The sequence below is a fragment of the Ambystoma mexicanum genome, chromosome 14, assembly GCF_040938575.1.
Source record: "Ambystoma mexicanum isolate Mex_15411 chromosome 14, UKY_AmexF1_1, whole genome shotgun sequence".
In the NCBI taxonomy this organism is placed as follows: domain Eukaryota; kingdom Metazoa; phylum Chordata; class Amphibia; order Caudata; family Ambystomatidae; genus Ambystoma; species Ambystoma mexicanum.
The window spans coordinates 386,814,749-386,840,514 of record NC_090940.1 but is presented as its reverse complement, the minus strand read 5'-3'; the positions used below and the strand labels follow the sequence as shown (position 1 = coordinate 386,840,514).

The 25,766-nt window shown below is 41.9% G+C and overlaps 1 protein-coding gene across 1 annotated transcript in view; it reads left to right on the top strand.

Moving 5' to 3' along the window:
• DLL4 (delta like canonical Notch ligand 4) overlaps window positions 1-25,141 on the top strand; it is a 29,620-nt gene extending 4,479 nt beyond the window's left edge. The window contains exons 5-11 of the mRNA XM_069637509.1: window positions 7,556-7,616; window positions 7,726-7,856; window positions 13,615-13,784; window positions 15,880-16,099; window positions 16,656-17,388; window positions 18,317-18,425; window positions 23,185-25,141. Coding sequence (XP_069493610.1) covers window positions 7,556-7,616; window positions 7,726-7,856; window positions 13,615-13,784; window positions 15,880-16,099; window positions 16,656-17,388; window positions 18,317-18,425; window positions 23,185-23,190 — 1,430 coding nt within the window. The 3' untranslated portion in view covers window positions 23,191-25,141. The remainder of the gene's footprint in view (window positions 1-7,555; window positions 7,617-7,725; window positions 7,857-13,614; window positions 13,785-15,879; window positions 16,100-16,655; window positions 17,389-18,316; window positions 18,426-23,184) is intronic.
• Window positions 25,142-25,766: the final 625 nt, after the last annotated feature.

The window sequence follows — 25,766 nt, the reverse complement described above, 5'->3', positions numbered from 1 at the left end:
TTTTACCAGGAGCTTATATGTAAATTCTACTTAGCGTGTTCCTGCATTTTGCACACCATATTTATATTATTTGGATTAACACTCTCATCTTGAATACATTCAACTATTGCAATATCCACCTCATAGATCTGCCACACCACTCATTCGACCTCCTCAATAAGCCATCTATGTGTCATCCACATTCTATTCAACGCCCTTGTCTCCATTCCATCCTCTGCCATCAGTCACCAGGCTGGCTATCTCTCTGTAAAAAAGAGCTCCCTGCAATTACTCACTTTAGTCTTAAAATCAGTACATGGCTTGGCAACCCCACACCTGACTCATACCATCTCACCAAAGATCCAGGACCACCTCCTGCCTCTCTCAACAATCAATACTCACCACATTGCTTAAGTAAAACTGGAAAGGCTGAAGGCTTAGTACAATCTGGAAATTGGACTAGTCACCACGCATTTTTCTACTATACATCCAGACTGAGATGGGTTGCACCATATCCCCCCTCCCCCACCCACACACACACTAGAACACTCTCCCAACTTGAACTGTTATCATGGCTTTCTATAGCATACTTAAAAGGGATCCCAAGAAACACCTTCCACAGTAGGAGTCTCCTCCTGAAGACTAATCTGACCCTTCTGGGCCTCTCAAACTCCACATGCCCTGCAACTTTACAGGTGGAATTTACAAGTTGTTCTCCTGCATAAGCAGCACACATGTTCATGCTAACCAGGTCCAATAGAACAATTCTAGGCTGCCACGGGCCACACTGTTATGTCCCAATTGCATGCCTTTTTTCTACTGATAGGTTGTGTATGCAAATATATTACTATCAGTATCTGGCACCATTTCCCATGGAGATGATCCTGCAAGTAATCACCAAAACGCCAACGTTCACCTACTTCCCCGTACTTGAAAATGATCACCAATGCCTAATCTGAAATCACTCCTGAGAAACAATATCAGCTTTGTGTAAAATCAAAGAGAGGATCTGATGCCATGATCCCACCCACCCGGCTAGTATGCAATCTCTTATCAAAGGCGTCCAGTCATTGTTAGTCAAGCCTGAGCTGGAATAGCTTGTTTCATGAAATCTAGGTCACAGCCCGCCATGTTCGTAACAGGTGAGCTGATGTCTTTATTTAAGAGCACCGTGTCATCTTTACTGGTTGCAAACGTCATAGTTCACTTAACAATGAAAAGATCAGTTTACACTTGCTTTAATCGGGTTCAAACCCACTTCATTCTCCCTCTTTATTAAATGTTCACGTTGTGATGCTCTCTGCAGAACAGTAACATCTTACATAAAGTTCAAACATCACCCAGCACTCATTTTTAGGTTTAAAATAAGATCATTGTTTTATTTCTTTCTATGTTGTTTAGTTGTTTGAATCGGTTCGGCATCCTGTTTGGCTAATTTAAGGCCATTGCACGATATACAGTGACAAAAACAGACCCTATGATGTCCACCTAGCTAAGCCTGGGCAAAATATGTGGCACACTTCAACATCCATTTAATTTAGCGAATACATCAAACACTCAAGTTGTCTTCCATTTTTAGGCGAATTTGCATTTGGGGAGGTCAATCCTATTAAAGGCCTAGATGCATATCTGTGTATTTCAGAGCACTGGCACTTATTTTCCCAGACTCAGTTCAAATATGATCTGGTGTTTGGCAACTTCTCTTAATTGTCAGTCTGTCAGGCTACTACAGTTTAGCCACACTGGTGCTATTGTGTTAGTTATCCAGTTTCATGAATAACAATGAACTGGAAGGTGACAGCATTGGTTGCTCGCGCAGTGTCATGCCAGCACACGGATCTAGTAAGCGTAGATGACATTGGTGCCGCTCCGCTTGTGTAATAACTGGCTTCACTGCCACAGCAGGATAGGGGGCTCTGGTGTGTGGTGTGGGCAGCAGCAGGTAGCCACATTACCAGGTGCAATTCACTAGTTCATCAGACAGGTGGGCACACATATTTATTTGTTCCAGTGTCAGTATCACGACGAGTTTGCTGCATCTTTTCAGGATGGGGCACTTAGTGAGCCCTAACAGGGCCTTGTTAAGCTGGACATGTCCCCCTTTTCTTCTGGTACACATTGGAGTGCACCAATACTAGTGTGCCAGACTGCCAACTCACATAGTCTTAAATGCGCACTGGCACATGAGTATGATCAGTGCTGCACAGTGATCCATGTCCTTAGTGGGGCAGAGGGGTACCCAGCACAGAGGGGACAGTCACCAGCACCACCAGAGGGAGGGGCAAGGCCAGAGAAAAGACCACAGTTAAAGTGGAGTGCCTGTGCTGAGTGCTGCCCTATGACAGAAGGTCTGGCTGTGGTGTTTGACAGTTCATCAATTCAGCAATAGTTGTCTGCATGCGTGCAACCCTTTACTATAGAAAGAAAGCACACTTACTCTATTCTCTATGAATGGATAGTCAAAATGTTCCATGTGCTCCCTTTGGAATCTTAGCAAATAGATACCCATGATAATGCGTTTTAAAAAAGCAGTTATACGTTTAGGCCCTGCGTCACAGAATGTTTTGTAATGTGGGGCTTTAATTATAAAACGCTTATGTGAATTAGGCCCTTAGTGTCTCATTGTAAGGCACAATTACTATACTGTTATGTTATTATGATTTGTATTTATAAATCACAGGTCTTCAATGGATAGAGCACACATCCCTCCTCCCAATGCACCAGTGGGAGTTGCAGCCGCAACCCTGAAAATATTGACACTTTGGGGTGCAGCAGTGAGTGAGGGCAGCAGTGGGTGGCAAGCTGCCAACTCAATGTGGCACAATAGTTGGGCCATGGCACTTATCCACTCTTTGATTAACTATAGATATTTGCTCATACTTCAGTTTTCATGGAGTGCAGCTTGTGCAATTTTTTACAACCATCTCGGTTGTCGGTTTGTAGGTGGAAATTGAGTTAGGGTTTGTAGTATGGAAAGGGAGTGAGGTGGTCATGGTGCTGTGTGGCCATTTTATACAGTTCCCCTGATGCAAATGTGGTGATTTGTCTTTATAATTAATTCCAGTTTTGGAGGCGTGTGGAAGTCAGCATTAAATGTCCTGGTTAGCACATTCTTTATTTTGTACCCATAAAAAAAATACCTAAGTCCTTCGGAATATACCTCCTTAAAGGTTCTCTCGATTTTGTAAACAATGTAGGCTGGCAATGGTTTCTAGCTTTAAAACCCCTGTTTACTACAAGACTGGAAAGTCTCTTACCCGGAGGCCTTGGACGTTGGCACATACCTGGGATAATGGAAAACACTCCTCTTCCCGCAGGTCTCAACTTTGTCATTAACTTTCAAATCTATCAATGATCGGCTAAAAACCTGTACTGAATACAATAGGGGTCGACCTCTCCCCCACAAATGGAGGTTAATTCCTTCCCTAACCAATTTCCCGTAGGACGAAACGGGGCAAGGGCCACGCTTCCCCGTGTTTCCCGCTCAGATTCGCTCGCCCCCTTCTGGCGTTAGGTGGAACAACGACAACAAACGCCTCCGCGCGCACTTGACTCGCGCTGGCTGCCTGCGATGCCGCCCAACCGTCTTCCGCGCGCGCGGTGCGCTGTGAGGAAAGAAGTCCGTTTTTTTGCGCTGTGAGGAAAGAAGTCCGTTTTTTTTTATCACGGACTCGGAAAAAGCCGCCTCAGAGTGCGGAACCCTTTGGAGTGTTCTGGGAACGGGAATTTAATGGGGGCGGTTTACACTTCCTTCTTCAGGGCGCGTTCTCTGGAAGCTCCGCTTCTGTGGCCTCCTCCTCGTCGTCCTTTCTCTGCCAGCCTGCCCACACCCCCGCCGCGGGGGCTGTGATCCTTTAATCCCCACTGTCCTGTCAGGTGGGGGGCGTAAGGGGCGCACGCGTCTCCCACTAATGGGCAAGTCGTTATCTGCCGCCACGTGCCGCCGCCTGGCGCTTCTGTTATTGTTTGCATGACGGGGTGGGGGCTCAGCAGCTGCACCGGTGGGGGTTTATAGGGCGGGAGCGGGGAAGTCCTCGCCGCTACCACCAGAGAGCAACAATGAAGCAGCTGCCAGCGATTGATGGGAGGCAGGCATCTGCTCGTGGCCAACCAGGCATTAAACGCGACGCTTGTAAGCGTGCACAATCAATGACACCCCCGCAGCAAAGGCCCCACGGCACTAAATTAACCGGCCCTTTGCCTCTGCTTAACATTTTTTTTCCAAAGGGGAGAGAATATCTCCCAAATGCGCGGCAAATGCTTTCCTTTATATTTGCCTTGGACGTGCAAGCAACCCTCTCCGAAATCTTAACAGAACATACAACTGTCTGGAATAAGTAAACCCCTTCAATGGTCAGGTGTTTATGGAGACGCAGACACGGGGTTGGCGAACATGCAATGAACTTGGTGCCTGACATATTGAGGGCCCATACGCTGACCCCCCAAGGCTTCTTTAATTAACAACTAGATAATGTATCCCAGTGTTAAAGTTTAGCTTTTTGAGTTCCCTCTTGAGCTCTATTAAACTGCTTCTAACGCATGAATAGGTCCTCTCGTATTTGCCGGTTTGCCACTCCAAACGTTTTGTGGGTTTCAGATGTAGAAACAAAGTTAGAGGTGTCAAACTGAAGCAATCATCACTTAGGTCATTCTGCCCTCAATTATGCCTTGAATTCTATTTAAAAAATATGCATTTTAGCTTGCATCCCTCACAAAAAGTTATCTTAAGCAATGCATTTTGGGGCAACCTGTAAGCTCGAACAGCATTTTCATTACCAAGACTCTATTGCCGCTTTGACAACCTTGGCAAGAGGCTGCAGATCCAAATATTATATTCACCAAACATTGAGATGCTGATCTAGGGAGAATGATAGGACATTTCATTGAAACAAACACAGGCTACTACCAGTGCCTTCGAGCTGGTAAAGCTGAAGTGATATGCCACCGTAAAGCAGAAGAATGAATACATGTGTGGGTTGGTGTGTCTTGCTGAAATAGGTAACATGTTTTTCTTGACACAAGTTGGAAAATGTTCTTCAACAAAGACATTTTGCTCCAAAATACCAGGAATCCATGATTGAGTTTTTGCCTCTTGTCAATGGTTCAAATCATGCACTGGTTGTGAAACAGACCGGTTCAGAAGGAAAAAGACATGTATTTCGTTGAAGCCACAGGAGAGAAGGAAACACATGTATTCCATTGAAGCTACATTAAAGAAAACACTCTAATGTGTGCTGTTTTCTGAATTCAGTCAAATCAAAGAACTTATACACTTCCCCCATGAATGTGGAGAAGACTGCTCTGTCCAATGGAAAGATGGATTTTCTTAAATGGTATCATTGTAGGGCATGACTGTTGACAATCTCAAAGAAAGGGCAACGATTGATGGAGCATGATTTTGTCTGGGTCTGTTACAGGCCTGGTGATCGGTGCAGTGAAGTTGGTATTACAAAACCTACATCTCCGGCTCTTTGAATGAGAATGGTTTTATAACTCACTCAGCCAAGGTATAATATAAAAACCTTTGGCGGCTCCACCTTTGATTTTCAGGCTCCCTTATCCTGGAATAAACTTCAGTTTGAACTCTGGCATTCTAAGTCCTGCCTTGAGTTCAAGAAAAGTCTTAAACCCCCATTCGTTCAATCTAGATCCAGATCTGTTCTCATCAGCTCAGACCATGGTCTCTGTACCCCCTTCTGCTTTCTGTTCTGTATGTCCTGTCTTTGTTTTTTGAGCACTTTGACGCCCTCAGGCGAGTAGCGCTATACAAGAACTATAAATAAATAAGCACCAAATGTATGCGAACACAGAGAAGTGGTTTCTTTTTCAGTGCCTTTTCTAAAAAAGAAAAAAACCCTGCAAACTATGTGGTGAAATAGAGGGTACATTTTAATCACTGAAACACGGGTCAACGTTTACTTTTTCTTTTCAACGTAGGATTGTATGAGAGAACATGGGACTGTTTCTATTTAAAAGTGCCAATTAATTGAGCAGTCCAACCATGTTTAGCTAGTAATCTTCAGAAGGTAAATGAGAGTTTTTTAAATGCTCCTTCCTGTGGGCGAACTTGCCTCCATACATGAAGCTGGGATTCAGCTGAAGGTAAACAAGATTCATCACCATGTAAAAGGATAGATGTATAAATGTTTTTCAGCATATACTAATTTATATAACTTTTTTTATACTTGCTGCTCAGTACTCAGATCAGGGTCATTCTAATGTGGGCACCTGCGGTAGATTACTCCACGCAGCATCTTCCAACAGCCACCTGGTCTCCTTACCTGCTGGCCATACTGCCCACTGATACTGTTTGTTCATGTTCCTCTCCTGTTAATCCTGAGCAATTCCCTGCCTCCCATAACCGATGGGTTACCCCATTTGCAATCCCCCAGTGGCCTTTCGCTTTTCGAACTCTCGGGCTGGATCATTTTCTCTTTGGTGTGGCCGGCATCCTTTTAGTCTGGGGGTTCTTTTTCCTTCTCTCCTTGATGTACGGTGGACACTGCTATAACCCGTTTTCCCCCCACAACAGTGCCACCCCATTGTCTGCCGTTTTCCTGCTAAACAGGAGGTCCCTACTTTCCACTTGTTTCTGGCCCCCACAATATGCACCTGCCCACTCCCATTCACATCCTCATAGCCACAATAAAATGGGCTCCTAGATTTCGACTGTGATATGATGACCTGCTCCCCAATACTCATGTTTGTCTAAGGTACTTTGGCATCCTCACTAAGCAAAATGGAGAGTGCAGTCATGCATCAGACATTGCAGTTCTTTTCCTCCTGTAATTTAGTCAGTTCTTATTCAAGTTCACAACCATAGGAATTATATGAAGAATATTCGGTATTAGGTCAAACGGTCTTATTCTATACGTCGAATAGAAAAAAGACAGATTTAGAAAGAACGCTCTGTGACCGCACAGAGTGGTCTTTCTAAATCAAACTGTCACGCCCCTGACGCACACAAGTGCATGCAGGGGCTGACAGGCCTGCCAGGACCCGGAAGGGCCGTCAGGGGAGAATGGGTGTTTGTGTGCATGTGTGTTTGTGTGTGTGTGTTTGGGTTTGCGTGGGTTTGCGTGAGTCTTGTGTGGGGAGGAAGGTGGCAGGGACTGAGGGACTGGGGTTCGGTGGGTGAACCCCCCCCCTCGCGATTTTGAAAACAGTCTGCCAGAGAGGGTGGGAGCAAAGCAATGTAATTTTTTGCTTTTTGTGGGGCCGCTTCAAATCGGCAGGAAAAAATCGGGCTCTTTGTTAGGCAACCTACAAAAAGCAAAAATATGACATACAACCGAATATTCGTCTTGCTTAAGCGTGTTCTGTGTGGAAACGTGGAAAATACTGTTGGGCGCACGAAGTAGATGACATCCATTGATCTTCATTGAAACTAATTTTCTGTCGCACAGTAAATAAATAATACAAATGCTTAACATAAGTATAAATAGATCTTGTCTCCAAAATATCGTATGATATGTAAATGATGAAAATGAATTTATTTTCTATGACTGTTCACTGTTTGACCTATGCACCATACTTTTCTATTTACATTCTAAAGTAAAACACATTTATTTTACAGCCATCTGTTTGTCTGGCTGCAGTGAACAAAATGGATATTGCAGTAAACAAGGAGAGTGCATGTAAGTAAACATAATATGTTATATCAAGTGTTACTACGTTTTAAAGAATAATCGTATAAGCACAGTACTTAAATACAGGTTAAATAGGAATTCTACTATTTTTTTCCAGTTGTCGCCCTGGCTGGCAAGGTCGCTTCTGCACAGAATGTATACCTCATGTAGGCTGTCGCCACGGGTCATGTACTACTCCATGGCAATGCACTTGCAATGAAGGATGGGGTGGTCTCTTCTGTGATCAAGGTGAGTCCAAACCAGTAACATCATGCCAACAGTGACAGATAATTCCATATCAATTACTTGTCTTGCACCCAGATTATCTTAAAAAAAAAAATAGGCAGGCGACCATCTGCATGTATTCCGTCATCACATGCTAGGTTTGAGACTATCACCAACATTGTTGGATAGTGGCAGTAGTGTATATCTACGGCAGTGGTATTTAAACTTTTTTATACCGAGGCCCCCCTGTCCCCTTGAGTAAAGATATTGTTTCTGGGGGCCCCCCACGTAGTGGTTGGCCCCCCTAGGAGGCCCAAAGGATGTTCAGGGGGCTCAGGGTCTTAAAACAAGGATAAAGGTGACTGGTTTGAATAGAAAATATAAGAAGCAGAAAATCTGCTTACATTTTATATGAAAACAGTCATATGCCTTTTTAAAGAGCCTGTGCCTCTCCTGGACATCCTTCAGGCACCGCAGTTTGAACACCACTGATCTAAGGTGTGAATGTTAACATTACAAAACTTCATAGTAACATTTGGATGTGTGCAGAATAGAGAAATGAGTACATGGCTGACATGCTAACTTTCAACCTTCATGATTGAATGAATGAGGTTACAGTGACCAGATCACTCCATGATACTAAGACGTTGCTTTTCCAGTCCCAGACGATTTAATAAACTAATGCATTGTGGTAGTTCTGATCTTGGTTCTCTTTAAACTATCAAATACATATTTGTAGAATAAAAGGGAGCAACTGAAAATATTGCATCTCAGTGATATAGAGTTATCTGGTCACCCAAATTAGGGTGAATATAGTAGACAAAACAAAAACATCTCCCAACCCCTAAAATCTGTTAGACATTTTGAAAAGTGGTCTGTACGAGAAGAATCTTAACCATGCCAAGTATGTCTGCTCTTATCTGCCCCTCTGACAACCGTTGGGCTCCCTCTATATTGTCTCTAAAACAACAAACAACATTGGCATTATGTATTGTACTCATCTATCATCTCTCAATAGCACTTTGAGGGATGGGTTACTAAAGTTGTAAAGCCTCTGTTTTACTGTTTCTGTATGCAATGTTTTTTCGGTGCATGCTATCTGCCAGCCACATTTACTTCTTCAAGATGCAACTCAACTGACAACTTGCAATTAGCAGCCCGGGCGGGTACCTCGGCCGGTCAAGTTACTTGGAACACGGGCTGTACCTCATGGTATAGAACTACGTTCCGAGCAACCTCTGAACTGTTGGCGCCCGCTGCGCTCAACTCCGATTGCCACGATTGAAATGAAAGAAGTGCCCCGATTGGAGCCTCGCTTCAATTTCCATGGCGTCCATGTTAGATTAGTATTTCTTTGAAAGAACTGGTCACGCACTCGCCGCAACCCGTTTGTTCAAAGAAATAAATGACTATTAGAACACCAGGACGTAAACCTGGGGTGCTAATTGTAACAATATATTTTGAGACTACCCTTATTTATCATTTGTCTGATTCAGTCTAGCCTTGTCTATGACTCATATAGAGCCACGTAGATCCCTCCCCCTGTGCCACCAATAAGTTAAGAACCAGGCCGGGGTACAGACACAGTATATATTTATTGAATTATATGTCCAATTAATATTTGCACCAAATGATTACACACGCCACCTTCTCTGTTGCACATAACAAAGCTTCAATACGAAAAACCCCTTTTTGGGGATTTCACTTTTGGGTCTCATGTACATGGAACACAGGCCATATAAATAGTTCAACCCTCCAGTCCTACAAAATACCCTGAATGTCAAAATTAAACGATTAAACGATACTGTGAAACATTACAAAATCATGAACTTGGTAATCCTTTTCTGAAGTTGGATTTAAGTCACAGCGCCATTGTTCATTTGTGTAAAACACTTTCTACCATGCAGTGCGCTTGATTTATAATCTCCCTGCGCACATGTCAAACTAGCAATGTGAAACACATCAAAAATTAAAAAAACTGCACATTTATCACACATGGAACATTTTCCGCCTTCACCCTGAAGCAATGCAAAATCTCACTTCTATCAGGGTCACTTTCTCACTCCCAAGAGAGAGTTTATATTTCAATTAGGGACTTCACTCTATTTCATTTAGCAAGACACGTGTCTGCTCCAGCACCTAAATTCCTGACATTTAGTGTACATTTACCTCCCCTCTGCTTTATGACCAGGTCTGAGGAATGGTGAACACTTTAGGAATTTCGTTTTTAGACAAGGACAGTTGAGGGAGTTTCGAGGTTGGACGCGAGAAATAGGAATACTGAATTGTTATAAGTGACTATAGCTTGAATTAGCGCTAGGAAAGAAAGAAGGAGGAGGGTTTGAACTGTGCCCAAGCTTCGACCCCGCTTTCAGTGACTATATGTGAGTTCATTCAATTACTATTCAGTAAAATATGCTAAGGGTCTACTCAGTTTGCCCCCACCAACTAATTAAGGGGAAGATATTAACTGAAACAGACCCCCCACACAATTGGTTTTGTTGCACAATTACTTACATTGGATCTCTGGGTTTGGTGCTCAGGAAAGACATCAGCATTTCTGGACTCTTTTGGGAAACACAGGGATCTGGTCAGGCCCTTCAGTAAGGCAAAACCACAAGCATTCATCCCTCTATTTAGCTCTCCTTGCAGAGATTGCAGCATCTGCCTCTGGTTTCTTTCAACAATCACATAAGCCGTTCCAACCCAGGTAGTGCCAGACAGGCTCCCATGCACTGTTAAATCTCCATCAGCCTTTCCATCACGATGATTTTAGGCAGCTCTCTCTTAATTACCCTTGATTTCTATTGTGTCACCTTCTAAACCCATAATCACACCCACAAAAATGTCTGAATGATCATATACCAGCTTATTGGCTATTTCTTTTCATTGGTCAACTATTCTCCAGCCCCTTCGTGCAAGGCTGGCCCCTCTGATTTGATTGCCCTCTTCAGTTTACCAAGGTCAAATTTGGGAGGGGATTAGTCCAACCACGTGCATTTACTTTTTACACATTTTAATTTTTGCACTGAAAACGCTCTACATGACAAATTTCTCTAATTTCTAAATAAACCTAACAATATAAATATATTTTCAAATTCTACTCATCCTGCCAGACTTAATAAGAGTATCTGGCGTCTACACAACGTTACATGTGCGAATGACCAATTTTGTGGATAACTCAAAAATGATTACAGTTCTGAACATAACATGTAAAAAACAGATATCTAATTTATTAAACTATCACCTCCCTGAATCCCTGCTTTTTTACATCTTCTGGGGTGTTACTACCACATTTTAGGTTATAACATTTGTTCCCAAGAGGTGAATCAATTAAAAGGTCTGTTCATTAGTTTTCCCAAGACATCTGGGTTCTATGACTTACGGTTCCTGAGAAAATCAGCACAATCTGATCCTCAATATAAATTAACTGCAAAATAATTACATATATGCATATTCTGTTTTAATGGCACATTACGTTTTGCTTCCTCCCATTCAACCTGAGCCATGGGCATCAGATTTTTTTGCTGACTCAGGCTGGTGTAAACCACTAACATTCTTGTATAGTCAAAGTCTTGGATAATGGATGCTAAAGTGATCTTATCTCTCTGTCCAGATGGGTTTCTGGACTCATGCGACAATCCTGAAAGCAGGCCCTCCCCCCAGTCAGTCCAGTGAGTAACCACATAAGTTCTTGAATTTTGGGGATTTTACACAGTTCAACTCATTAACGGCAATCTTTCTGTTAACCCAGCCACACCAATAAATTCATCTGTCATGCATGGATACAGCTTCATCTCTGGCCCTGACACTTCAAAGCAAGGGTCTTTCAGATGGAGAGCCTAGCGTATGATGGGGGAAGGTCACTGTTTTTAACTTTTAGGGAAAACTTCTTTGCACTCACACAAACCTTCTGTGCTCTGAATAATAGAAACACTTGCTTTTCAATCTGTCACATTTACTCTTCATGTGAGGCCTTATTAATATCTCGCAAAATGCCATCAATGTTCATATTTATATCCCTGTATGTACATTCAGTGGACTTTGGCCATGGAGCAGTGTGGAAGGTAGCACGTACCTCAGAATTTCAATTGATACTGAAGCACTTAAAGCAATTAGTAGTTTTTTTCCGATTTCTTTCTTTTGAACCCAGTTTCTTTGTCCAGTCACAGACATTATTGGATAAATAAGAAGGCATTTGTGGTAGTATGCTTATCTAGTGTACTGATTGGACTTAGAATAGGAGAGTACAAATCTATCTGGATGTTGCCACTAATTCTAAACTCTAATGCCAGTTATTTACTGCATTTTATTAAACAGTTTTAAATGTTTTTGACACATTACATGCTGCATATTAGTGTGTTATTCGAACCAAACAAAGTCTACATTTATTCCACATTACATCAAGGGGAAGATCGTTTGCATAAGTGTGAGCAAGAGATCAGCTATGGGTTGGTATGTATGTATGTATGGATTTATATTTGTAAAGCACAACAAAACCAAGGCCCTAAGGCATCTGTGCACTGTGGGTCACATAATAAGGAATAAAATACACCCTGTTGTGCAATATGAGGGAATTGGATACCACCTCAGAGTTCTGTGACCTTATAAAGGAACCCTGTTTTGATGCCCATTCCTCTAATTGGTCACATGACTCCTTGATGACTTGAAATATCTTTATAAAGTAGAATGGATGCTACTTTCCCCTAAAATATAAATCTAGCAGTGACATCACTATTCACCTGTAATAGGACAATTACACAACCACTGTCCCCTGTAACTCAAATACCTTATTACCAATGAATTGACATGATCAATGTAACCAATAACTGTGATAACATATTACAGTTGATTTGTTATACCACAGTACTTCCTGCTAGAACCTGAACAGAGGAGAATTCCAGCCTCCTCTAGGACACTTGATGATATCCTCAGCTAGATTCCCGGATTCCTTTGTTCTAAAGTGGCATTCTGTGCCACTTTAAAACTGCTTTTAAATGAATTGTATTAAACTGCTTAACATACTTTTTTGAAACATACTACACGCTGTAAGTCTGTTTTATATTGATTATATCTGCCAATAACTGGAAGATCTCTTGAAGTAGAGTAAATAAGAGATCAAGTTTTAAATGTGACTTTTCCATGTTAAAAATGTGCTGTAAATCAGGCCCCCAGTATTAAAGGGAATGCTGGTGTGGCCATGTATTATAAGGAATTAAATACCCCCTACCATACTTAAAAAGGATATTGCAAGTCGCCCTGAAGTTTCATTACCTTATAAAGAAACTCAACCTTTGCCCTGCTCCTCTATAGGGTCACATAATTCCTCTGTGACTTGCAATATCCCAATGATGTACTGCAGGGGAGTGTTTATCCCATATATAATTGTCATTGGCTAGAAATGTGAATGATGCGTATAATATTACATTCTGCCTCATTGTTAAAATGCGATATTGAGGTGTGAGCAGATAGCAGAGCATATCACCGAAGATAAATGTGGAGGTATACAATGTAAGAAACCAGTGACAACAATGGTCTACTCACAATCGTGGCCATGAGCTGTATCGTTTAATTGTAAGAAAAACAAGAACTTTTAGATGAGTGCATTTGTAGGCCACAAGTGCATACAGATAAATATTGCTTTCCATGGATTATGAGTCAGAGATTTATTGTAAATACTACATTTTAATTGATGTGAAAACGTATGCAAAACATATTTTTACAAATGTTTTGTTGAAATCTTTGAAACAACCATTTCTCTAAACTCTTGGTTTGTTTTCAGATCTGAACTACTGCACTCACCATAAGCCATGCAAAAATGGTGCCACATGTACAAACACAGGACAGGGCAGCTATACCTGCTCATGCAAACCCGGTTTCAATGGTGTTGACTGCGAGCGAAAGATCAGCGAATGTGATAGCAACCCTTGCAGAAATGGAGGGAGTTGCACGGTAAGAAATGGAAGAAGCTATTCATTGACAATGAATAATCCAGTTATCATAGAATCATTAGCTAGTGGTATATACATTCTAAAAATGAAGCTGCCTTATCACTTGTTTCTATGCATTAAAGACCCAGGTATAATTGAAGTGACGGGGGTTAGGTTAGGTTGTTTTATATGTGATAGATGTATCATTATTTCAAGGTTGAATAGTTTTCAGTCAAGATTTCAGAGTCCTTTCTGCGAATATATCTATTATTACAACAGTATATGTACACACAATAATTAGAACGTCACCTCTGTGGACTTAAAAAGTAGAGAATCGAGAAAAGGATCAGGTGGGAGGAAAAGCTTCTTTTACCGTAGTTAACAGAAGAAGAAATAAGTCATTCGAATTTTGAAGGTCTATCTGTTAGAGGTCTTGTTTTTGAAAGCCATTGTTGCATTTCCAGCCAAAGAAACATGATCTGACACGAAGTGTCTCATTTTGATCCCTGTATAAACGCTGCATGGAAATCCCAACCAATAACATGTCTCATCATCTGGTTTCTCTTTAGCCATCCTGAGCTTTTTTTTCCCTGTGCTAAAACGTATTGGGAATTCACTTCAGGCATGGGGGCTCTCTCCACTTGCCAAGCTTTCACTACTTGAATATGGTGAATCAGATGCGAGCTCCACCATGTACACTGCACGAGCATGTACATTGTAGAGGTCTGCCACGTGAAACAATTGCAACACCTCCGCCCTTCATTTTACACCTCCGCCCTTCATTTTGGCAGATTATTCCTGTAATTTGTGTATGCAGAATAAACAGGCACAATCTACTCACTGATTCGAGTATCTGATACTTGAAATCACCATGCTTCTCAAAATGGAGGTCCATTGCTTGCGTCCACTGGCACTCCGTGCTGTGAAGCATGGAAAGCATGGAAGTGGACTTTCACAGAAAAAAATCATTTTGGCCAGGAAATGTGTTATTATGCCAGATTCAGAATGAACCCTGTACTCTGGAATCCTTCTTGTGCTGTCAGGGAAGAAATTTAGTCAATATATTTCCAGAGTACAGTTTATTGTTGGCATGTCATATAGTTTGAATTTTGTATTAGACTGCCATACAAGCAGTCACCATAATACACTCCTAGTCTATGGGCCTCATTACGAGCATGCGGGTCCGGTTACAACGGTGCCGTTAAGCCTACCAGCACCCTTGTTACCGAAACGGCACACTCCGAGTCTGTGTGCGGCTGCAGTCCCGCCCGCCAGGCATGGCATGGCGGGCAGCTGCCCGCATACTTTCTGGGATGGACTGGCACCGTTATTAATGGTGCCAGTGCTTCCCTCATCCCCATTACCATTGAGTCCTATGGGACTCAAATGGGAATGGGGATTTACATTTTTCCAGCGCCTGACGTCCAGGAACACCAGGGTCGTAATACCCTGGTGTTTCCTTGGAGTCAGACACCGGAAAAATACACAAGTCCGACGGCAGCCTGCCGGTTTTACCGGCACAGCTACCGCCGGACTCGTAATGAGGCCCCGTGTTAGTCGTATCATTTAGATCCAATTAAACCTTATGGTTCAGCTTTTTTGCCACAAACAAGAAACAACAGCGACAAGCAGTAATTATGGGGAAGTCTCACTGATTAGTTTTCTGTGGACCAGCCTTGATTATTACTCCTGGGTTTCTTTTCAGGGACATTAGCTTGTCCTCAAAGAGACTGTATTCTGTTACAGCGTGAAAGACAAGCATGACGCTTTATATTCCCGGTCTTTAAATTCTTCTTTTAATGCAGAAAGTGTACATTGTTTTATACTGTGGCCCTTTTCGATCTTTTCATTCAAAAACATAATCCAAGGGCAGATGGGCTGCTCCCAGTCCTTTCCTTAATCCAGTGTTCAAAATGCTGTTACATAAATACCCCTTAGAGTAACTTCAGAGTTCTGGAATCCTGCCTTATTGTGCCTGTCTTAACCATGTGACAACTGGTTGTGTCAAACCTTAGAAACACTGCTATGATGGTATTCGATTTGCTCCAACAAACATTACAAAGTAACTGACTCATCTACTCATACCGCAGTTGCTAAACATTTTATTTCTCTTCCAGGACCTAGAGAATGGTTACGTGTGCCAATGCCCTTCGGGGTATTACGGATCTCACTGCGAAAACAGTGCCTTGAATTGTGCAGATTCCCCATGCTTCAATGGTGGCTCGTGCCAGGAGAGAGACCTAGGGGCTAGCTACACCTGTTTCTGCCCACTGGGTTTCACAGGTTCCAACTGTGAGAAGAAAGTGGACAGATGCACCAGCAACCCATGTCTGAATGGTACGTCTTTTCACTGGTAAAGATCTCCTGAGCACAGGCTTTTACTGCTAAGTACTCATCACCCTTTGCTTCTAATGTATTATCATGCCATCGAGCAGTACCCAATTTAGGGCTCTTTTTATTTCTTTGCTCACCGTTGTCATCAGGCTATTTGCAGGTCAGATTGCAGTGTCAGGTCACATTCTGTTCAGGCAACAGAGATTTATATATTTACATAAACCTTGTGGATCAAAGTACATACTTACAAATCAGCTGCACTTATCTCGATTTAGGCTCCCGTTGTTGTATAAACAGCCATGGTAATTAAGACAGGTAACCTTGACAAAGGTTCTTGTTTCAGATTAATTCCCAGTATAAGTCACTGTATGCTAGTTTAAAGGAAGAGGCTAGCGCCAATAGCACATACACATACATCCCCTAAAAAGATCAAGGTCCTGATTCACAGAACGTTTTCCTATGGGATTGCACCATTATAAAACACTTCCATGAATCAGGCCCCAAGAGTTTATTTTAAATTATGTGACCCTCTGAATTCTTGATGTCATTTTTCTTTTAGGAGCCCTGTGCTTTGACCTGGGTCACACCCGAATATGCCGCTGCCGTCCAGGTTTTGCTGGCCCGAAGTGTGAAATCAACACCAATGACTGTGCCAGGAGTCCCTGTCTGCATGGAGGTACATGCGTTGACATGATAAATGACTTCGAGTGCAAGTGCTTGATCGGATACAGCGGCAAGAACTGTAATGTCAAATCCAGAGATGAATGTGCCTCCTCACCCTGCCAAAATGGTGGCACGTGCCACAGTAGAACCTTTGACCACAGCTTTGCTTGCGCTTGTCCTGCAGGGTATATGGGAAGCCTGTGTGAGTTCCCAGTCCTCACAGTCACTATGACAGAACCAAGTCCCCAGGATGGAAACTTCCCTTGGTTGGCTATTTTTATTAGTGTTGGCTTTGTGGCACTACTCGTCTTGTCATTTATGATCTTCATGGTATTCCGACATCTGAGAAAGAACGAAGAAGAGGATGGTGAAACCATGAACAACCTTTCAGACTTCCAGAGAGACAATTTAATCACAAACTCTCAGCTTAAAAACAATAACATAAAGAAGGACCTAGAGGTGGAGTGTGGAGTGGATAAAACAAACTACAAACTGAAAAATCACTCAGTGGACTTTAACCTGGCGAAGGATCGGACAAGCTTTATTAATGACAGAACTGCAAAGGATGAGAAATTCCATAAAAACGAAAAGGGTTTAGAAGAAGAAAAGTCTCCGCTATATTTTTATGGGTGAGCAAGTGCCGCTTTTGTTATAACTGTAACATGATCCCTCATTTTAATGCTTTGACAGGACCATGAGTGCTCAGAAGTTATGTAGAAGCAGCCTATTTTAAAACATATATATATTCACAGACCATATTCTGAAATGAAGATGTGCATACCATTGTATAAACGTAAAGTGCGATGAGGTGTTAAAAGGCCTTTTCTTCTTGGTTTAGAATACCCCATTTTCTTCGTGCTTGTATAATCTATTGTTTCCCTGTTTGTGATGAAGAAAACCATCAGGGTGTATCTGAGAAAGAGTACAACACCCCCGAACCCCCAATAGGCTGCTTGGGTTAGAAATATGACTACATATCTCTCTTAGGCAGATGATACCTGAGCAAACCACTTTGTCAGTGGTGTGTGTCATCTGTGCAATACAAATATTGTTTCACTCAGTAAGGATCACATTTGGGGAGCGATTTTAATTGCTGATGACATTTTGTAAAGTGAGTTAAGAGCATATGTGTCATATAGCATTTCTCTTGCGTCGTCTTTGGAAAACATTTCCAGCTGAATTTAAAGGAGGGTGCAAATGGGCATGCTACCAAAAATATGGAGCAAGCACAACATGTGCCAATGACACAGAACAGGCGATGTGGCATGTAGAAGACAATCTGCTGTGCATTTAGCATCTTCCAGTTGTTTTGCCAAGTGGTTTATACACTGCCATGTCACAATGCCCTTCATATGGCGCATTTTGTGTTTCTGGGTGTTACGGAATTTTTTTTGTCCGAATCCTAAATTAGCCAGTATTTAAGGAAAGAGAAATTGGTTAGGAAAGTAGTTCGATGGGAGCTAATTTGTGCTGAATCAGTTTTGTGGTTTCAAATTCTTTTTCTTTTTTACCAACAAACAATTTTTAATATTTCATTTTGTTTTGTGCTTCTTTTAGTGAAAAACCTCAATGTAGAATATCAACGATATGTTCTCCAAGGGAATCTATGTACCAGTCTGTTTTCGTGATAACAGAGGAAAAAAATGAGTGTGTCATAGCTACAGAGGTAAGTCCAAAACTAACGTGCACATTAGTTGGATTGTTCGAAAGAAAGTGTATGCAATAAATAGAACATAAGATGGAAGGGGGCGGTGGTGTTGAAAGATGGGAATGCCTCAACCAAACACATTAAGAATGAACTGAATTGTCCAATGGTTAGAAACCAGTGAACGTTCTTACTTCTCCACTCCGAAGGCCCATTGTAATTGGACAACAGCTTTGCAGAAGTAGCCCATCCATTTAGTGTCACCTCTGCACTTCCATTCTGTTTTGATGGATTGTAAAATGTATGCAGCGAAGGGTGTGCACCTCCTTCGCTGCGAAATCAGTGAATCAGCATATTGTGGCATCCCTGGCTACATAGCCACTGGCAGTACACATGTGTTACCCTAAATATCAATTATAACACAATTATACCATGTGATATATATCTATGAAACACATATGGTAAATACAACTTGGACATAAGTATACATATATATGCCATATGAGATATGCCATTTACATGATATATGTGATATATTACACATATAAATGTATTTTCCACTAACGTGCACCGCTAAGCATATGTATGTTCCTAAATGTACCCACCTAACAAGGGGAATAGGTCTGGTGGGTTGCCGGGGCAGAGTCTGGTAGTCTGGTATGCTCTTACATTGTGTTCAGAAGATATGAAGGCAGGTAAACAACTAAGAGGATTCATTAGAAGCAAGATGCACATAGCTTAATGTACATTTCAGTTCTGCTGTGCTGAAACAGCCTGATGTACATTTCAGATTTGCTGCAAATGGCAGTTGTGTAAATAAATATGTTTGAAGTAATCACACCGTACCCTAGAAAACATCCCACCCTTTCAGACCAATGTGCAAGATTCATTAATTGATTTGCCTTCTGATTTAACAATGAGTTACTGTGTATATATGTTTGTGAAATATGAGAGAGAGGTTGTTACCTTGATCTACAGTAATCCTCGAGTCTCCTTGTCTTCTCTCACTGACAGGTAGAAGCACAGGGCAATAGCTCACATCGTTCGTGCTGGATGGTAACCTCAAGGGTTGAAGAGGGATAGCAAAGTGGTTGTCCTACTCCAGGCCCTGAGGGTTGGAAACATGTCAGATTTTCAGGATACCCCTCATTAATATTCACAAGATACATTTGCATACAATGTTTCTAAATGTAGCAAATTATTTCTCATGAATATTAATGAGGGATATCTTGAAAAGCCATCAGGATTCCAGCCCTCAAGGCTTGGAGTTAACCAACCCTTGAACTATAGCCCATAATCCTTATTAAATTTTGAAGCAGGTTATACCATCTCATTTTCAAACTAGGGTTGCAAAGGCATCATTAGGAGTAATTACAAAATCCTCACATCGCATACAGTTCCCATGCTACCTCCCTAAAGCACCACCCCCAACACACACGCACACACACGCACACACACACACACACACTCAACACCCAGTTATACTTGTGGCTCCATGGGGGCTAGAAGATGTGAGCACAGAGGAGGTCGGAACGTATTGGCCGACCAGCCTGTCATCAGTGATGCAGAAAACATTAGTCAATTTGCATACACACAGTAGAATACATAACCAAGACCATAATAGTCCCGTAAAATAAATTCATGCCAGACAAATCTAAGTTATTTCTTTGAATGGCTGACTAGGGAAATAGGCGGTGTGGCTGATATGAAATGGAGGTTTCAACAACGATCTACTCAAGGTAGGAAACCTGGGCATGGAACTGATGGAATGATAGGCGACAGAGAGATATTAAGTAGGGTGTAATTGGGTTCCGTTCTTGATCCAGTGCCCAGTAAAGCATTGTTTTTGTATTTGTATTTATTAAAGCATACATATAACCTAACCTTATAACTGTGGGGATACGCTTTTATATAAGCAGGTATAATACTTCTCACCATATAGTTATCTACAATTAGGCCACTGTTCAATGTCTTCGCTAGTGTCACAATATCCTGCTCTCTTTCAAGAGTTTCTAGTACATTCCTGACATTAGACTTCTATTGTTCCATTGGGTACTGCAATATCCCAGCTTCCATATTTCCGAGCAGGTATTAATTAATACATCCCAAACAACACTTTTTCAGCTGAGCTTCCTGCATATTAAAAGCATATCACATTTGTTGCGTTAGCGCACCCAGAACAGCCCCATATGATTTTGTGCACAACAATAATTGCATTTGCGGAATCATAGTACTACAACTATTCATGTTGCATTCTAGCTTTATGTATCCAATAGGTAGAGAAGATTGTAATCTCAAGAGCCGTCTAAGTATTTTTGCTTCAATTTTATTTAGCTCCTTCAGGAATTTCCTGCCCCTATTTCGGCACCATATGTCATTATCCACCTCAGTTTAGTTTTATACAAGGTTAATATAATCTGTACAGAACGCCACCATTATTACCTGCAAACACATGAATAGCTCCAGAAACGTGTGCAGCCCGTCTATTTACCGATTCCCAATGCTTGTCCCATCTCAGGCTATCCTCAATAACAACCCCCAGGTACTTGTACGCACTGACCTGATCTACCTCCTGTTTGTCAATATTCCATTTGTATTTCTTTAGCTTCTTCTCAACAGGTTTAAATACCATTTAATGCATTTTAAGAGAGTATTTAGACAAGCTGGTAGGTCCTGCAGGCCTGGTTGCAGATACCAGCTGGCATACGTTTGATAGCCCACTGTGTTATGTGGAATGTCTTAAAAGCTGTAAAAATCATCTTGGACATAGTGGCATGGGTTCAGGGCCGTAAAGTGCAAAGGTATGTACTTGGTCCATAGAAATAATGAAGTGCAGTGTGGGATGGGAGCTTGTGGGACTCTAAACAGGCCTTGTATCTTGAGGGTGTATAGATGACCTGAATGTGGCTAAGCATCAGGACTGTGGACCCTGTTTCGTGAATGTCAGGATTGATTGAGAAAGTTCATCCAGCATAAAAGTGCACTTAGGTTAAGCTATATATATATTGTTTCCTGCTACTGTTTGCTGTCATTATACACATCATCTGTAGGTACTAGCGGTATATCATGTTGTGGAAGCCAAATAGTTGGAATATCAAAGACAGATTTAAGTTTAGAGACTCATAACCCACATGATGAGTGGCTTGAACCACGAGCCTTAAGCTATGTTCAAGAATGAAACTCTGAAGGAAAAGAGGTCTAGAGCAAGAAACCGGAGGGACAAAAATCACACTTCCAAAGAGGAATAACTCAGTACTAGTGGACATCCTTCATCAATAGGGGACTCCTAGGACTACAAGTTAGAGTTTAAGGAGGGAGGCATAGGAAGAGCGCAAAGGGTAGTGATCGCATGGAACAGCCTCCCATAGGAGTAGTTGATACAAAACCCTGAATTGATCATAAAAAGGTCTGGAATGGGCAGGGGCACAATAGTACTGAGAAAGAACGTGTGATGCCAGTGACCATTTGGGATCTGCATGTTGGGAGCATGGGCAGATGTGAAGGTCATGTCAGTCCTTATCCACTTTTGGATACTAGGTATCTGTTCTTATCACCAAATGAGAATCTGTTAAGTGTTTTAAGCCATTCAGAATAGTAAGTGTCACTGTTATATAGGTCATTGGCTTGACATAGACTTAGAGGCTCCTCGCAGGCATGGTGATATTGTACAAAGCTGTACAGAGCAGGATCGAAGCCAGCAAACTGGTTTGGTTTAAACTAGAACATTAGATTCAATTATTTAATTGAAAGAGTGTAGTTTAAGCCTTTAATGAAATATTAAGCATACAGATGGTCTGGATTGGCTTGAAAGAGAGCAGGTGAGCAGGATGTAGAATAGAAGACCGAATAAGGTTGGTTGGCTGATAAAACGACATTGCATCAGACATTTTTGAAAGCTAGACCATTCATTTTCTTCTTTTTTGGCATATAACAACACAAAGCAACTATCAACAATTAGATAATTAAGACTGTAAAATGTCACAGTGGCGGTTTCAAAGCATGCTCGCATCCGCTATGAGGGCTTTGGATCCTTCCGTTTTTACAGCCTCATTATTCATGGGTGGATGAAACTTTATAATACGCTAAACAAGTACATAGCTGCTAACATCACGCAGTTGATACGTGTCCTTTTCAGCCTACAGGAACTCAGCCTTCTGTGGCGTAGAAAGAAAACCAAGAAGGGTCTCTTCAACTTGCTGACCCCAGCAAACCCTGCTCTTGAATTTGCTAAATTGTAAGTCAGGGTGTTGTTTGCGAACTTGTTAAGTGACCAGCAGAGGGGCAGATGGAATCGGGGTCATTCTTCTCTGTTGCATAATCATGACAAACCTTGACCTGTGGCGTTTGACTGTGGACAGGCGTGAGAGGGCCTCATTAGTGCGTTTCCTGGGTTAATAGACAAGTCACCGCCCTAGCAGCTGTTTTTGCCGAGAGAGACAGGGTAAGTAACACGGTACAGATACCAGAGAATAGGAGGCTGTGAGTTAGCTAGAGCCATCAGGTCGAACGGGTACTACAATGAATGATAACAAAAAAAAGCCCCAATCACCATCAGTAAATGTATCCCTCCAGATGGACACTGTGCTCAGTGCCAGTAAGTCTGTCCATAAGGCACTGTTTTTAGGAAATTAGTACAGCTGCTCAGGCACTCTGACCTTTGCGAAAGGGCAAACAAAGGTTGCATGCATTCTGCCCAGTTACACAATGCCTATGATTGAACTGATGGTTGGTTTCGCCTCCCTTTGATTGCAATCTCACTCCCCTGCTTTTCTTTTCACAGGTGTAAAGCTTGAATGTACATCTGCAACCTGCTATCCCTGCAGGAGATCCAGAGAGGCACCTGCCACTGCATTGTCTGAAACGCAGAACTGCGTTTGACAGTGGGTGTTCTTTATATGCAATTTGCTGCTCTCAGGTGGACTGGAACAAGGGGAACAGGAAAGACTGACTGTAAGGAGATATGCAATAGACTGCATTTCCATGCTCTGCTGTTTGGAAATTTGAATGTAATCGGACACTGAAAGAAAAAAAATGCATCTGAGAGAAAAAGAGCAATAATGACTAATTGAAGATGACACTAATGTTGCACGCCTTTCGTCATCTAATACCCAATGGCATTGTTGTCTGTAAGAGTCAGAGGTGTCGACAGCTCTTCGAGACGCTAACAGCCATGGATGTACGGAAGCAATGCAATACAAACGGGCAAGATCTTAGAAGCCAAGTTAGATATGTTTGCTATGCAGATATTGGATTGAGAGTAATCGAAATATACATGTGTTTTAATCTCTTGGGTTATGAAAGTGCCTAAAGTGTGTTATAGAATCTATAGCGTCCATTGAGAGAATCACTGCCTTCTTTTAATACCCAAACAGTATTGGGCTGAGTCGAGACCCATTTTACCCATATGTTCATTACTAATAAGGTTGAAATCCTTTTGAAGTACCCTTCATCTCAACAAACTGAGGGCTAGGCTCACACCTCGACGTGAGTGTTAACTCTAAGTAGGTGACATTGCTGAGCTGTATGGGAATCTAAGGAGCAAAGGTCTCCAGAAGAAGGATGCGTGTATATAACTGAAACTCCGGCCTTCACCTCCGCCCCCTTCCTCTTGCTAAATTTACATTTGGGAGACAGCACCCATACCTTTACTGAAGCCTTACAATGCGTTTTGAGTCAATCAGGAGCTGGAATCCACAGGCGCAGGGCCATCTCTGCTCTTGCACACCTTTTGCACTACTGATTGCAGAAAGAAGCAATCGTATTTTCGTATTTTCCGTAGACTTGGAGTTTGTGGTTTCGTTTAGGAACAAAAAAGCGAAATGACTATGAGCTGGAAAGAATCTGTCATTCCCAGTCTTTGGTTTACATAGTGTTATTGTTCTTTTGTGCTACAGTGTGGTCCCTACAGTTAGTTCCTGTCTTTCCAACCTGTTTCAGATATGTTTCCAGTGGCCCCTCAAAGAAACAGATGCAGCTTCTTGCTGTCCCTCTTTTATTGAACCGAGAACCCACGAAAAAGTAGGCTGTGACAGGATGGCTTTCGACATCCTTTATTCTACAAAAGCCCAACGTCAGTTGGAAAAGAGCATGCTTTTAAACCAGCCGAACTGGCAAAGTGAGCACACATGTGTATATGGAACAATATATTTACATGTACACACACGCTCGAGAAGATTGAGGACACTGTATGCACATGCCGAAAACAATGGCAGTTCAACTCCAAATGATTGTTTGAATAAGAAATGAGTCAATTCAGTGGGATTGTGGAAGAACAACGCTTTATGCAAGGAAAACACAAGAATGACGGCCTAATTTAGAGAACCTGGGACTGTTCTCACTGAAATACACTGATCCTCTGTCTTGCCCACTGGTCCATGGGCTGCCTTGAATCGTGCAGTGGGGAGGCAGTGCTCGTGTCCGCTGCTTGCCTTCCACTCCGACCACACAGAAGCTTTTTACAAGACTTTTCAAAGACACATTTTGGAAATCAATAATACGTTTTTCGTTTTGATTGTTGTTGCTTGTTGGTATTTTGAAGTCTAGAATTTCAATAATTTAAAAATGAAAAGCACTGAACTTTCTACATTTTATAGCATTATTTTGTATATAATGTATATTTATAATCAATACAGAATTGTAGATATGTTTATTTCTTCGTATGTCATGTTTTTCATGTTATGTCAACAAAGTCTGCATATGTGTTTTCAACAATGAAAACATCTTCCTGCTACTATGAAGTTGCTTGTCGTTTTTGCTCTTCTGTTGGTCGTCTTTCTTAACGCCACTACACATGCAAGGTCTCTGAGAAATGATAGATAACTTACATATCAAAACAACTCCCAAACCCCCACTCTCTTCAGTAGAGTGGCATGTATGCTTCTAGATCGCTGCTTTCTTCATCAACACTACTAAGACAAGACTGTTTGGAACCATGTCAGCTTGCACAATTCTGTATCACTGAACGCTGAGTAGTATTCTATGCCTTAAAAGCAGGTGTGCTCTCTCATGTGAGGCATACACGTTTTGCTACAGCCCACAGCGTCCTCTGCACATTAATAATAATATGGCCAGGAGAAAGTATGACATGGATGACCTCTCTTCTTTGCCACTGGGAGTTTAGAGTGGATTAGCTGGAAAAAGAAATGCAAGCAAGCATTGGTAAAACCAGTATTCTTGCTTTTGCTTAGTAAAGCAACATGTTCTGTTTACGTTTCACTTCAGCATTTCACTGTCCATGCCTTGCAATCCATACTCACATCTTCAACTACCCTCCATTATTTTCCCTCTTCCTATCTTTCCCTGTTCATTACAATGCACACAAGCCCCTTCGCATTTCACTCTGCCTTTCACACATTTTACTTT